This window comes from Anopheles maculipalpis, chromosome 2RL (genome assembly GCF_943734695.1).
Source record: "Anopheles maculipalpis chromosome 2RL, idAnoMacuDA_375_x, whole genome shotgun sequence".
Lineage (NCBI taxonomy): Eukaryota > Metazoa > Arthropoda > Insecta > Diptera > Culicidae > Anopheles > Anopheles maculipalpis.
Window position 1 is genome coordinate 51137196 of NC_064871.1, and position 12785 is coordinate 51149980.

The following is a 12785-nucleotide window of genomic DNA, read 5'->3' on the forward strand; positions in this document are numbered from 1 at the left end:
TCGAAGCTTCAATTAGCTACAATTAGCGTGTTGCAGGTTCGCGTGAACTTGCCCTTCGATAAATATTGGGTCAGGGGTGCGTCAATGGAAGCATAATCGTAGATTTCCATCGCTCACTGTAACACAATTTGCTGACTAAATGATGATGCAATGGAGTTCTGATTTGTACTGAAGTAGTTTAGAGGCGGACCGGTGATAGAGACGACAACGGCGCCAATCTTTACGTGACAGGACCGGGGTTCAAATCCCATCCAAACCGTTCCCCACTAGTGAGGGCTGACGTTCACATCCAACTCTGGGGTATCAGCAAGTTTAGCAAGCGATTAGATGGCCGGCCGAAGAATGAGATTAAGAACTTACTTACTTACTTATCGGGCGCTACAACCGCTTTGCAGTCTTGGCCTGCCGCAGCAGAATCCGGAACCGCTACCGGTCCCGCGCAGTCGTCCGCCAATCCCTTATCCCGGCCTTGATGGCGAATGATTCTACGCCATCCTCCCTCCTCAATCTGGGTTACCACGCCTCCTCTGAGCTGGGTCGTCCGGTGTCATGCGTATAACATGGCCAACCCATCGGAGCCTGGTGAGCCTAATTCGCTGCACGACGGTGAGGTCGTCATACAGTTCGTACAGCTCGTCGTTGTAGCGGCTTCACCATTGTTCTTTCAAGGTTCTCTGCCTCCTGCTCGATCCTTTGGTAGGCCTCTGCTACCTGGGAGAGCCGCAGACCAATGAAGTCTATATCATCAGCGTATGCCAGGATATGGGTTGACTTATAGAAGTTCCCGGTTCCCGAAGTCCTTACCTTCAAGTCACGGATGCCCCTCTCTAGCGCCAAGTTGAATAGGAGACAGGCGAGCCCATCTCCCTGACGCAAGCCTTTGGTGGTAGCAAAGGACCCTGAGAGTTTTCAATCCACCTTCACCTCGCATGTGACGTTGGTCATGGTCATTCTAACAAGATTGATCAGTTTTTCTGGGATTCCAAAGAAATTTTTACCCTGGTTATGGTATCATATGCGGCCTTGAAATCGATGAAGAGATGGTACATGATCATCTGCTGTTCAGCCATCTTCTACAAGATTTGCAACATGGTGAAGATCTGATTAGTTTTCGACGATTTTCCGTTTCGGAATCCTTTTTGATAGTTTCCAACTATCTGTTCAACGAATGGGACAAGCTTATCCTGAAAGATTAGGAAGAATATTTTGTAGGCGGTATTCAACACCGTAATACCCCTGTAGTTGTTGCAATTCAACATATCTCCCTTCTTGTATATGGGGTAGATGATGCCGAGATTCCATTAAGATTAAGATTAATGGAGATTAAGAACAAGAAGAAGAAAGTAGGAAACATCAGGAAACATTCAACCGCGCCAATAGAACTCTAGGATTAATATTCAAACTGACTCGTGACTTTGACGACTTCCGGTGTTTAAAAGCTCTGTATTGCTCGCTGGTACGATCGCTCCTTGAATACTACTCACCTGTGTGCTGTCCATACACTAACGAATGGATAAACGGATTTGAGGCTGTCCAAAAAAAGTTCACACGTTACGCGATTCGTAAGTTAGGATGGGCCGATAGTTCCTCCCACCCATTATACACTGAGCGTTGTCAACTGTTAGGTCTCGAGTCTCTGGAACAACGGCGATATTTGCATCAAGTCACATTCATAGCAGGACGTCTTTTAGGGACTATCGACGATCCCTATTTATTAGGAGAACTTATATTTAATGTCCCCAGACTATCCGCCAGACATCACCTAATGTTACTTGTTACGCGCTCGCGCACGGAGTATGGAGATAATGCTCCCTGGAAACGCACATATTTGACTTTAATATGCCTCTTTCCATGTTTAAAAATCTGTTACGCATCCGTCTAACTACGAACTAATTATCTGTACATGACATATGTTTTAATGTATAAGTCTTGTAAAACTGTAATCCTCCTGCTTCGTTAAGCCGTAAACGGCGGACGATCAATAAACAATAATAATCACTCGAGAGAAGTAGTAGTGTCCAAAGAGCATGGTTTACCATTGTGAAGAATAAAATAAAATATTAATCGACTGCTCACGGTCTAGTGCTGTCGGCTAACAAATCACTCCATGCCGGTTGCTCGATCTTTTAGATAGCTTTTTCTAAATAGAGTATCCTGCGATCAATTAAGCAGCTCTAGTAAATCTGTACTTCTTTGATTGCGACGAGTGAGCTCGACAGTAATACGAACAATGTAAAGAACAGTTTAAGTACTCATATCAAATCACTCAGGGGGCGGCCCGGTGGTTTATGCGACAGCAGCGTCAGTCTTCAAACGGCAGGACCCGGGGTTCAAATAGTGAGGACTGACTAACCAACTACATGGTATCGGCAGTCTAGTAAGCCGTTTCGATGGCCGGCATGACCTTAGAAAGCCGTTAAGCTAAGAAAAAGAAGAACAAGAAGTACTCAAACATGGCAAAAGAAAACATTCGTTCCCAACTGGTGTGCGTTCCTACTTGTGCGCAAAACATTGAACTAAAAGGATGACTGCAATTCGCAGCAGGAACTGCTTCTTATTTACTATTCCGTGCTCATACACATTGAAAATCCTTTTTGTTGGCCCTCTGCAAAACGGAAAGGAACCAAATTGAGCAAAACCACAACAAACCCACAAGACGATGAGATCAACTGCGCGAAAATCAGCCCTCTTTACTGCTGTTACACCAGGATTACCCTGCACTGAATTTATAATCGGTTATGTTTGCGCTACTGCTACTGATTGTAGCTTTCCGGTTCGATTTAAACGGTTTCATCCGTTTGCTGCTGAACTATGGACGAGCGATAGAACGATATCAACCATAAGCTACCTAAAGACTGGCACGAGCACGGGACAGAAAATGGAGCGAGAGTCTTTAGCACATAAACAGAAATGGTCGCTTGGTTGTTCTTTTATGCTTTCAAAACTGAAGTTTTAACCAAGCAACATGGTGTCGGCTTTTACTTACAGAGTGTGGACCGAACGAATTCGAATGTGAGGATGGAACTTGCATCGACCAGGTCCAGCAATGTGACGGTGTGCCCGATTGTAGACGAGGCGAAGACGAAATGGAATGTGGTAAGTGTTGATAGTCGATTAATTTAAACCAGCGAAGAAGAACACACTTGTACAATCTTTGCTGGCTTTTTTTTTCTTTTTTGCGGCAAAACAGGAACGGTAGAGTGTGATGAGCTGCGCGAATTTTTCTGCAGAGCGGATAAAACATGCATACCAAAGGAAACTGTTTGCGACGGTAGAAATGACTGTTCCGATGCCGAGGATGAAATCTGCGAAGGTAAGAGCAAATGTAGTCTAATGTTTTTACAGATGTTCCCGTGTCGCGCACACACACACACACACACACACACACACACACACACAAACACACACAGACTACCGATGATGATGATAAAATACAGAATAGACGACAACCCCAAACCAAACAACGCATAACGTCTGCTAACTTCTTGCCCCTTGCATGCCACTTAACCGTAAATCGAACGGAATTGCTTCCAAGGAAAGGGCGGAAAAGCCAGCTTCTGTCCGTTGGGGAAGTTCACCTGCGGGGACAAGTCGTGCGTATCGATACTGGGTCGATGCGATGGCAAGGTCGACTGTCCACGGGATCACGCGGACGAGGATGAATGTCGTAGGTGTTTTGATTTGTCCTAGTGTCGTTTTTGTCGTATTGCTTCTGCCGCTGCTCAGCACTATGACTTGAGGCTGCTCGCTAGTAAAAGTGTTTATAAAACTGTGTATGAATGTAATTATGCTCGTTCACCCTCATGCCTTCCGGATGCGGTGGATGAATGCATCCCATCAACGCTTCCAGCCTGTCCTAGGAACACCTGGCAATGTGACTACGGACAGTGTATACCGCTCGAGCAAAAGTGTGACGGCAACATCGACTGTCCGGACGACATTTCCGACGAACGCAACTGTCCCAGTAAGCACCACCGGAGAGTGGAGGGGGGGGAGGGGGAGAGAACGTGTTGGTAGTAGAAAACGGTAGTAGCTGGGTCGGTTTTGGTGCGGTTCAGTGTGGATTGCCGTTGGGATGTACTATCATTAGCATTGCATTAACCACATTGTGCACGTGTAGTATCGGTAGCATGACCCCCGGGGGCGAAAAAGCATGACCCGTGCATTATATCCTTTTGTTGCATTTTACTGTATCCCTTCGTTTTCTATGCTTGTGAAGTTGTTTTTTTTAACAATTCTGGTGACCCAAACCGGAGCAGGACAACAGGTAAAATAAATCATAATACGAGTAGGATAACTACAACGCACACGCACACACCCAAGAGTCCAACCTTACAGTGGACACATATCGTCGCTTCCATACGCTTTACTTACAAAGCCTCAAATAAAAAAAAGGCCTTCTGTCACAGAGGCCAGTGCATGCTTCTCAATGCTCATGGAACCATGTCCAGACGAAGTACCATCTCCCATGTTTTACCCCTTCCCATCCTTATGCTCCCTTTGCTTCGATCAATATTTTAATATCGACCCCCTCCAGGGGGGCCGTGTTGCGTGATTAAATCGAATGGCTTTAGGACCCTCCGGGTTGTAGGGATTCAAATTTTGATTTGTTTTTCCACGCGATATGATTAGCCGCTTCTGTCCCTGCTGTGAATCGTTTGTGCGCGATTGTTTTCCATCGCTGATTTTTATTTATAACCATTCCCGAATAAATTTTGTGTTTGCACTGACTGAAAAATAAAAATACTTCAATCCGCATCAAGCTCAAATCATTCAGCAGAGGGAAAAATTCCCCCCCCCCAAAAACACATTAATTGACTTTCGTGTCGGGATTTATAGGTTTTCGCCCGGTGCGTGACATTGCAACTGAGATCGTGGAGAAGTACGATTGATGCCCCTCTCTCTCTCTCTCTCTCTCTCTCTCTCTCTCTCTCTATCTCTCGGTTGGCAGATAGGTTGATTGAAATGTGACGTTTGATACGCATTGTTTAATGAGTTTCCGTTCTGCTGGCATGTCTGTTTCGGCATGCAAAAGGATGTCTCAACCCGGATTGGTGGAATTTCCCTCCCCCTCCCCCCCCCCTTTTTCTTTTTTTTTTTCTTCGAACGTTATATCTCCCCAGCGAAATGGCAATTTATTTCTATCGAACAACTCCCTTGACCAAAACACAACACCGGGAACACTCAACACCAAGAAATCGACAGCAGCCAATATTTCGCCGAGCGCCAATTTTTGGTCTGCTCAGTACACACGCACGACGCTTCACTAATACCTCACGTGTTTTAGGGTGTTCGGCTAACGAGTTTCAGTGTCGGTGGGATAGAAGATGCATACCGATAGAGAAGAAGTGCGATAAGGTGTATGATTGCTACGATAAAACTGATGAGCAAGTTTGTGGTAAGTGTGGTCCCGATGCAGTCCTTCGGTTCCTTTTCTTTCCCCACTGTCGTTCCTCCTTTCCTGCCGGTCGGTGCAAGCATTCGTTCCTTGTCCTTGTGTCTCTCGTGCCCCTGTGGCCTCGCTCTCTGTTCTGTGTTGTGTATACGAATTGTATGCTATGATGTTGCGTGTGCAAGTGTGAATTGGTTTGCAGAAGATTGTGTTTGTTTTGTGTAATATGCATTTTAGGTGTCTCTTATTCCGTGGTATAAAAATATGATATTGACTATTGAGCTAAATGGTGAAGGCTTTTAATTGAAGGACACCAACGTTATCTTACTTTAAGGTTAAATTAGTTAAACATTTTTGCAATCGTAGCAGAAGGTGGTGGAAAAAAGTAAATATTTTTCAAAGACATAATAAAGGATCGAAATATTTTAAAGTATTTAAAATACAGTACTGGACAAAATAATTCATACGCTTCAACTATTCTTTCTACAAGCTCAATATTTCCTTCAATGTAATAGTTACAACAATGCTATATTTGGGAAAGTTGTTGCCATATTATCAGGCAATAATGTTGTAGAAGTGAAGTTATTAGAATTATGCATGACTTTCTAAATCTTTCAGGAAAGGATGAGAATCGGCATGGACAAAATAAATCATACACCAGATTTCTTATTCACAAGTTATGCTTACATCAAATATCTCTTTTTATTTTTGAACCCTTCATATTTCGTATGGCCACCCTTTGCCTTCAGCATCGCTTCCAATCGACGAGTCATACTTTCAACGGGATGCCGTAGATATTCTGGATCAATTTTATCCCACGATGTTTTCAAAACATCAAAATAGTCGTCTTTGTTGAAGATCGATGTTTTGTCCACTTTATCGTCCAAATAACGCCACAAATTTTCTATCTAATTCAAGTTGGGAGATTGGGGTGGCCGTTCCAGCACTTTAATTCGGTTAGATTTGAAGAACGCAGTTGTTTTTTTGACCGTATTTTTGGGGTTGTTGTCTTTTTGAAAAATGTAATTTGGTTCTAGGCGAGTTTTCAATAGTGAAACCTCCAAATTTGCATTCAACAAGTTAAAATATACATCTGCGGTCAAAATCCCCTTGATATTTACCAAACTTCCGACTCCAAACCACGCAAACGATCCCCAAACCAATGTATAGTTCCTTAAGTGCGTCACCGGATCTGCGCCATACCCTGGATCGACGTTTTTGTCCAGGCAGCTCATACTTGCTCTCATCGCTCCACAAAACACTTTTCCAAAAGTCTATAAACATTCCGGCATACTTTGTTCTTTGGCATTGTTCTCGCATCATCACGACGCGGTCGTTACGCGATGAGGTCCTTGTCCAGATAAGTTGAGCACAATTCCAAAGGTCCGAAACCTTTGGTTTTTTTTTCAGATGTGCGGCACAGCTCCAATAGAAATCGAATACTTTTCAGCAATTTTCTGGAAAGCAATTCCTTTTTTTCGATCGCTTATAACCCGATTTCTCACATCGAGCGAAATTTGTTTTCCTGACATTTTACACTTTTCATATGACGCAATATTTTGATCCACTAGCTTTCCACTAAAAGCACTGTCAAATATTAAGTTAATTATCACGGCAAGAAAAAATGTTTTTTAAGTGTATGATTTATTTTGTCCATGCTTCAAAACCAACTGTTGGGTAAAACAACTTCTTGTATGCATATAAAGCTATTTTTAATATTTTTCTCTGCAATACTAAAAACTTTAATGAAAATACTAAAATTCTTCCAAAAAAAATCATGGTTTTTATATGTATAATAAAGATAATACTCCTCAAAGAGCATTTTTACTTTGCTCGTATGATTTATTTTGTCCAGTACTGTGAATGATATATTCTCCTTGAAATGGGTAGGGTTGCGGTTCATTATTATATTAAACCTGTAGTAGCATATCGAATATCCATCAGCACTAAAATTGTTTAATAAACTCATCGTAAATCTCTAAAAGTAAAAATTCTTCAAGTAATCTATAAATATCAGTTGGATAAACAAAACAAATCCATTTCTTCATCACTTGTTGTGTGACTAACAAACGTCCGCTTTACTCTTATTAACACACTCCTTCTAATCGGTACCAATCAATTAAGGATACTGGTATCGGCAACCTACTCATTAAGGTCCAATTTACAACTTCCGATAACTAATCAGCGTGATGAATTTTATTTTTTCTTTCCCTTCTTCACTGGTAAATGCTAACTTCTTACTTGCATGCCGCATGTTTTCTTGCGCAAAAAACCTCGAACCATCTACGAAACCATCGACCGTAAACCATCTACGGCAAAATGGGCGGGTTTGGGGATGTAACGCTACTCTAAATCACTCACGATCCCAACCAACCCGAACATAAACAAACATCGCAGAATGCACCGAGCGCGAGTTCCAGTGTGATAACGGATTCTGCATTCCGAAGTCTCAGCGTTGCGATCGCGTGCACCATTGCAATGACATGTCGGATGAACGGGGATGTACAAGTATGTTTTCGGTTCGGCTCTACTACGTCAATCTAGTGGGTTGTCTGCATGTTCTACAATTGGCTTAAAGATGTGACAATGACAAGTTGCCCGTTGCAACATTGGTTTGAAAATGTTATCTGCAGAAAACAATATTTATATTATTATTTTATTTCAGTTTATTTCATTATTTAATCTGTTGTAGGTCCTTGCTTTGTAGGTTGTACATCAATTTGTTTTGTTTGTTACCATTTTTTCATGTTTTTTCCTCGGTTCTTTTTGACACTTCAGACAGTCGATGCAGTGAGCATGAGTTCCTTTGCAATAACGGCCAGTGCATTCCAAAGGAGTACACGTGTAACGATATTGACGATTGTGGGGACAATTCTGATGAGACCGATGCAAACTGTGAAGATTTTGGTACCTGTTTGCCGTCAGAGGTAGGAGACAGCTCTGGCACCATTTTTGTTTCGATACGTTTACTTTTAAAATTGGATTTCTGTTTAACTTTCCTGCTTTATTATTTGGTATTTTTCTGTTCTTATTTATTTGTTTTCTTTTATTCTGTTCTTATATTTGAAATTCGTTGCAACAAATTAGTTCACTTGCTACGATGGTGGCTGTGTTCCGAGGTCGGTTATGTGCGATGGGCGCAAGGACTGTGGGGACGGAAGCGACGAAATGGACTGTGGTAAGTATAATAGGGACATCCATCCAGTGAAATGTTGACCCCAATCGGCTAAATGCAAATGCATTTTTTTTTAATGCAATGTGCAACAACTGCAAACATGAAATCCTAACGCTCGTCCTAGTCCGTAATTTCTGTCGTCCCGTTGTTTCTCTGTTTATCGTGTGACCGTCTGTATGTATTGTTTACATTTGAATGCTTCCAAAAAAAAAAATCCATTGTACGTCTTGTGTCCGTTCCATTTACGCATACACGTGTTTATTGGCTTTTATGTGTCGCTTGTATCATCAAAAGTTGTATAAAATACATGCATCGATGTTAGTTTCCCATTGCATCAATCGTAATTTGAAAAATGTAGAACACGCGAAACAAAACATGCCGCCAAGAGCGAGACACAATCATTAATGAAACGATTTAAAAAAATTATCGAAACAAATTGAAACAGAACTATGGAACCAAAAGCTCCGTAAAGTAAAAATTGTGCACATCTTAAGCTGTATCGGGCATTTCCAATATGGGCTGGTCCGAAACCATAACCAATATGCCAGTACTCATCGACATACCCATTTTTTCGTAGAGCAAACCCCATCGATCAAATCACTGAGCCGCTGTGGCCAAGGCCAGTTTGAATGTAACGACGGCATATGTATCGCGGATTACAAACACTGCAACGGTATCGTTGATTGCCACGATGAATCTGACGAAACTGGCTGCAATTCTGGTATAAAAGAGTCTTTTCAAATTATCATTTAAATCTTAAACCCCTTAAACTTAATCATAGTGGATGATGATTTATTTAAAGTCTCAAATCATTGCATTTGAGCGTAAATAACGTAGACTTGAGAATGTCTTACCAACGGGGTGATTAGTGTATTGGTAACAAATAGTGTACGGTTGTCGGGTATTGAGTGTATGTTTAAACATCATTTACATCCATATATTCTTAGGTGTTTGGAGCAATAAACCTTGCCACAATAGATCCTCATTATAGCATGTACACCTTTGATAGTAAAGTTAATTAAAACTCGTATGATTTTAAGTTAATGTTGGGTTATGAAAACTACCAACAACTTAAGGATAAAAGCTAACAACGAAATAATTAATTAATCTTGAAATTAATGTCCTGCTAGACATGTTCCACTTCTGTCTACAGGTTTGTGCCTTACGGTATCGTTGAGCTTCTATGTAGCGTTGAGCCAAATTCTTCCGTATTGCTTTTGGTAACTAATACTAGAAACAATTTAAATTGCACTAACCAAGAAGATAACACTTTGTTTCCTCACTTCACCAACTCGAAAAAAATCTTAAATCGCTCTAAACGCTTAAATTCTGCCCTTTTTAATAAATAACATCACCCAAAACACATGCAAATTTGGTGAAAGCTTTCAGTTTTCGGAGATGCCAAACCAAATTGTTTGCTGTGCTCAAAATCAAAACCACCACAAACGTCACAACTTACTTTCACATCTTTCTGTTCTAATCAATACTCTGACCGAAAACGAATCACCAACACCACAGATGCGTGTAGCTCCGACGAGTTCTCGTGCGACGGCCAGTGTTTCGAGATGCGGGCTGCCTGCAACGGTATTCCCGATTGTATGGATGGCAGTGATGAGCAAGACTGTATCATGTGCTACGGTGATGCGTACCAGTAAGTGTGTGCCCAGACCGGCACAACGTTTTTCCTTCCCGAATGGAGGAAGAAAGTCCTTCCTTCCAGCGAAAGGAGCTTCCGTGGTGTACATAATTGCTGACGTGTTCTGTTATCTTCTCTTTTTCCCATATCTTGTGACTTCGACACTCTGTTCGACAATCTCTTGCTGGTATTTGCATCCTGGTATTTACTGTGACCGTTGTACATATCTATGTTTGTATATATTTCTGCACCTTCGACCATTTGTATCAATCAACCATTACACGTGCACGCCTTAAAACAGTTGCAAGAATAAGCAATGCATTCTGTCGGAACACTATTGTGACGGGGAGCCTCATTGTAGCGACGGTAGTGACGAGCTTGACTGTAGTAAGTGTCTTCAAGGGATTTGTGTTTAAACTTGGTGTTTTTTATTATTATTTCTTGACTATTTTAAAATCCTAATAAGTGTGGATTGTGTTAGAATATCAACTAATACAGTAATTGTCCTAATCCTAATGGGGTAATACGGTTTACGTGTGTGCAGTATATTTATACAGTAGTAAAAGATAGTAGCTAGATCATTGTCGCTTACATATTTTCTCACGGAATGAGTTTAGAAACGAATCGGTTCAAAAATCGATTGAAGCGTTGTAGAGTTCGCATCATTTAATTCGCTAACACGCTGTTGATTTATATTTTTCTGCTCTCATTCGATTCAAACGCCGCCTATCAATACCATTTGCTTCTTCCGTTTTTGACGCACTTTACATCTGCAGACAACACTACGAACTGCAATCGGTACGAGTGGCAGTGTAGAAATGGCTTTTGCATAAACAAGGATTTCCGCTGCGATGAGGCATACGATTGCACTGATCGCTCTGATGAAGAGGGCTGCGATTACCAAGGTAGGTAGCGCTTCAACTGCACTAACAGTAGTTACTTTAGCGATAAATCGCAGGCCAACGTAAAAGTTCAGACAAGTTTTAAGGTATTGTTGATACAGGCAACCCGAAGAAACATACGCGTTTTAGTTGCCTAACTTCTCCAACATCGAACATAGCAGCATTCGTTTTCTGGTCACTAACCACGCAGTTCAGATCACACGTTTTCTAACTTTGTATTTTTGCAAATAATTATGTGCACTTGTTTAAACAAATTTTCACTAACAAAATATTGTTTTCCGTCTTCTGATTCGAGGCAAACTGTCGAACAATATAAGCAATCCAAACTGGGTTTTGGGAGCCATGAAGTTGCATTAAAATGTACTGACTGTATCCTTCCTTTCTCCAATACCACCCCGATTGGACAGAACGCCCCAACGAAATTTGCCGCGACGATGAGTTTTACTGTGATGGAAGATGCATTGATGAATTCCGTAGATGCGACGGAGCTGAAGATTGTGCTGACGGTACGGACGAGCAAGATTGTGACGTTCCTCCGGAGGTAAATTCCATCCCACCATCGTTTCAATAATAGTGCAATTAATTATCAACTCATCAAATTTCAGCGCTGCGAAGAGCTACAGTGTCCGGATGGAAGTTGTTTTAAACACGCGCAGCGTTGTGACGGAGTACGCAACTGTCTCGATGCCTACGATGAGCAGAATTGTCGTATGTATTCTGCTAACCTTATACCTTCAAACGAAGTATCAAAGAGTGAAGTTAATTGCGCATTAACACGCATACTACATATCCACAGTTTCCAAGTCCAACAGGACACTATCGCCTAGCACTGTATACTAGCACAGTCGAGTAGTTAAAATTGATAGCCGTTTATCGGAAACCAGTAGTCTCGTAACGGAATCTACTACGGTCCGCTAGAATTGAGACTAACTGCTTCCAATCCTTTTTTTTTTCTTTCTATCTTTTCGCACCAAACCCAAACGACTTCAAATAATCCTTTATTGATATGCAAACTTCGTGCACTGTACGTGTGTACTCGCTACAATACTACTTCCACTACTGCTACTACTACTACTACTGCTACTGCTACTACTACCTTCTAAATCCGCACTTCACCATCGCACTTGCTCCGGCACTAAATGCACCCGTGCAGGCACCTGCAATGACACTGAGTTCACCTGCTTAGATGGGCACCTTTGCATTGACGTCTCGCTGCGGTGTGACAGTTTCTACGACTGCAAAGATTTCTCGGATGAGCAGAACTGTTTCGGTTAATAATAGTACCTACACGTTATTATCCTCCTCTCTCTCTGTTTTCGTCTGTAGACAGTTGCGATTTTGAGCATTTGTTTAGAACCTAGCACTGCCTAAACTGCTTTAGGCTGGTCTCTTTTTGTTTGCATTAAATGTGGCGCTTGTAGTAAGTGAAGTTTAGTTATTTTTACACTCGACAATGCTAAACAATATTTTCTCTTTCAGCTTTTTGAAAACATATTTATATGAATATAAATGTTTGCCAGTTCTTGCATGATGCGTACAACATAAACTATTACGCTTTTTATTAGCATGCCCTCCACCTATCGTTTGCTATTTTTCACATGTTTCACAACAATATCGTTTTCAAATTCCAGCATGCAGCAGCAAAAAATGTTAAATTTTTTTTTAAATTCTTATTCGGTA

At 41.5% G+C, this 12785-nt stretch overlaps 1 protein-coding gene across 14 annotated transcripts in view; it reads left to right on the forward strand.

Annotated features, from left to right (window-relative positions):
- Window positions 1–12785, forward strand: part of LOC126556551 (basement membrane-specific heparan sulfate proteoglycan core protein) — a 206664-nt gene that overhangs the window by 171629 nt on the left and 22250 nt on the right. For 6 of the 14 annotated variants that reach the window (XM_050211842.1, XM_050211833.1, XM_050211836.1 and 3 more), the window contains exons 1-10: window positions 5300–5398; window positions 7790–7900; window positions 8171–8319; window positions 8480–8570; window positions 9145–9288; window positions 10086–10218; window positions 10505–10590; window positions 10980–11108; window positions 11513–11646; window positions 11711–11813. In XM_050211842.1, the coding sequence (XP_050067799.1) occupies window positions 7876–7900; window positions 8171–8319; window positions 8480–8570; window positions 9145–9288; window positions 10086–10218; window positions 10505–10590; window positions 10980–11108; window positions 11513–11646; window positions 11711–11813 (994 nt within the window). In that variant the 5' untranslated portion in view covers window positions 5300–5398; window positions 7790–7875. Of the gene's footprint in view, window positions 1–2988; window positions 3097–3190; window positions 3314–5287; window positions 5399–7789; window positions 7901–8170; window positions 8320–8479; window positions 8571–9144; window positions 9289–10085; window positions 10219–10504; window positions 10591–10979; window positions 11109–11512; window positions 11647–11710; window positions 11814–12785 lie in introns of those variants that run through there. The other 8 variants (XM_050211849.1, XM_050211837.1, XM_050211839.1 and 5 more) reach the window with 8 other exon arrangements.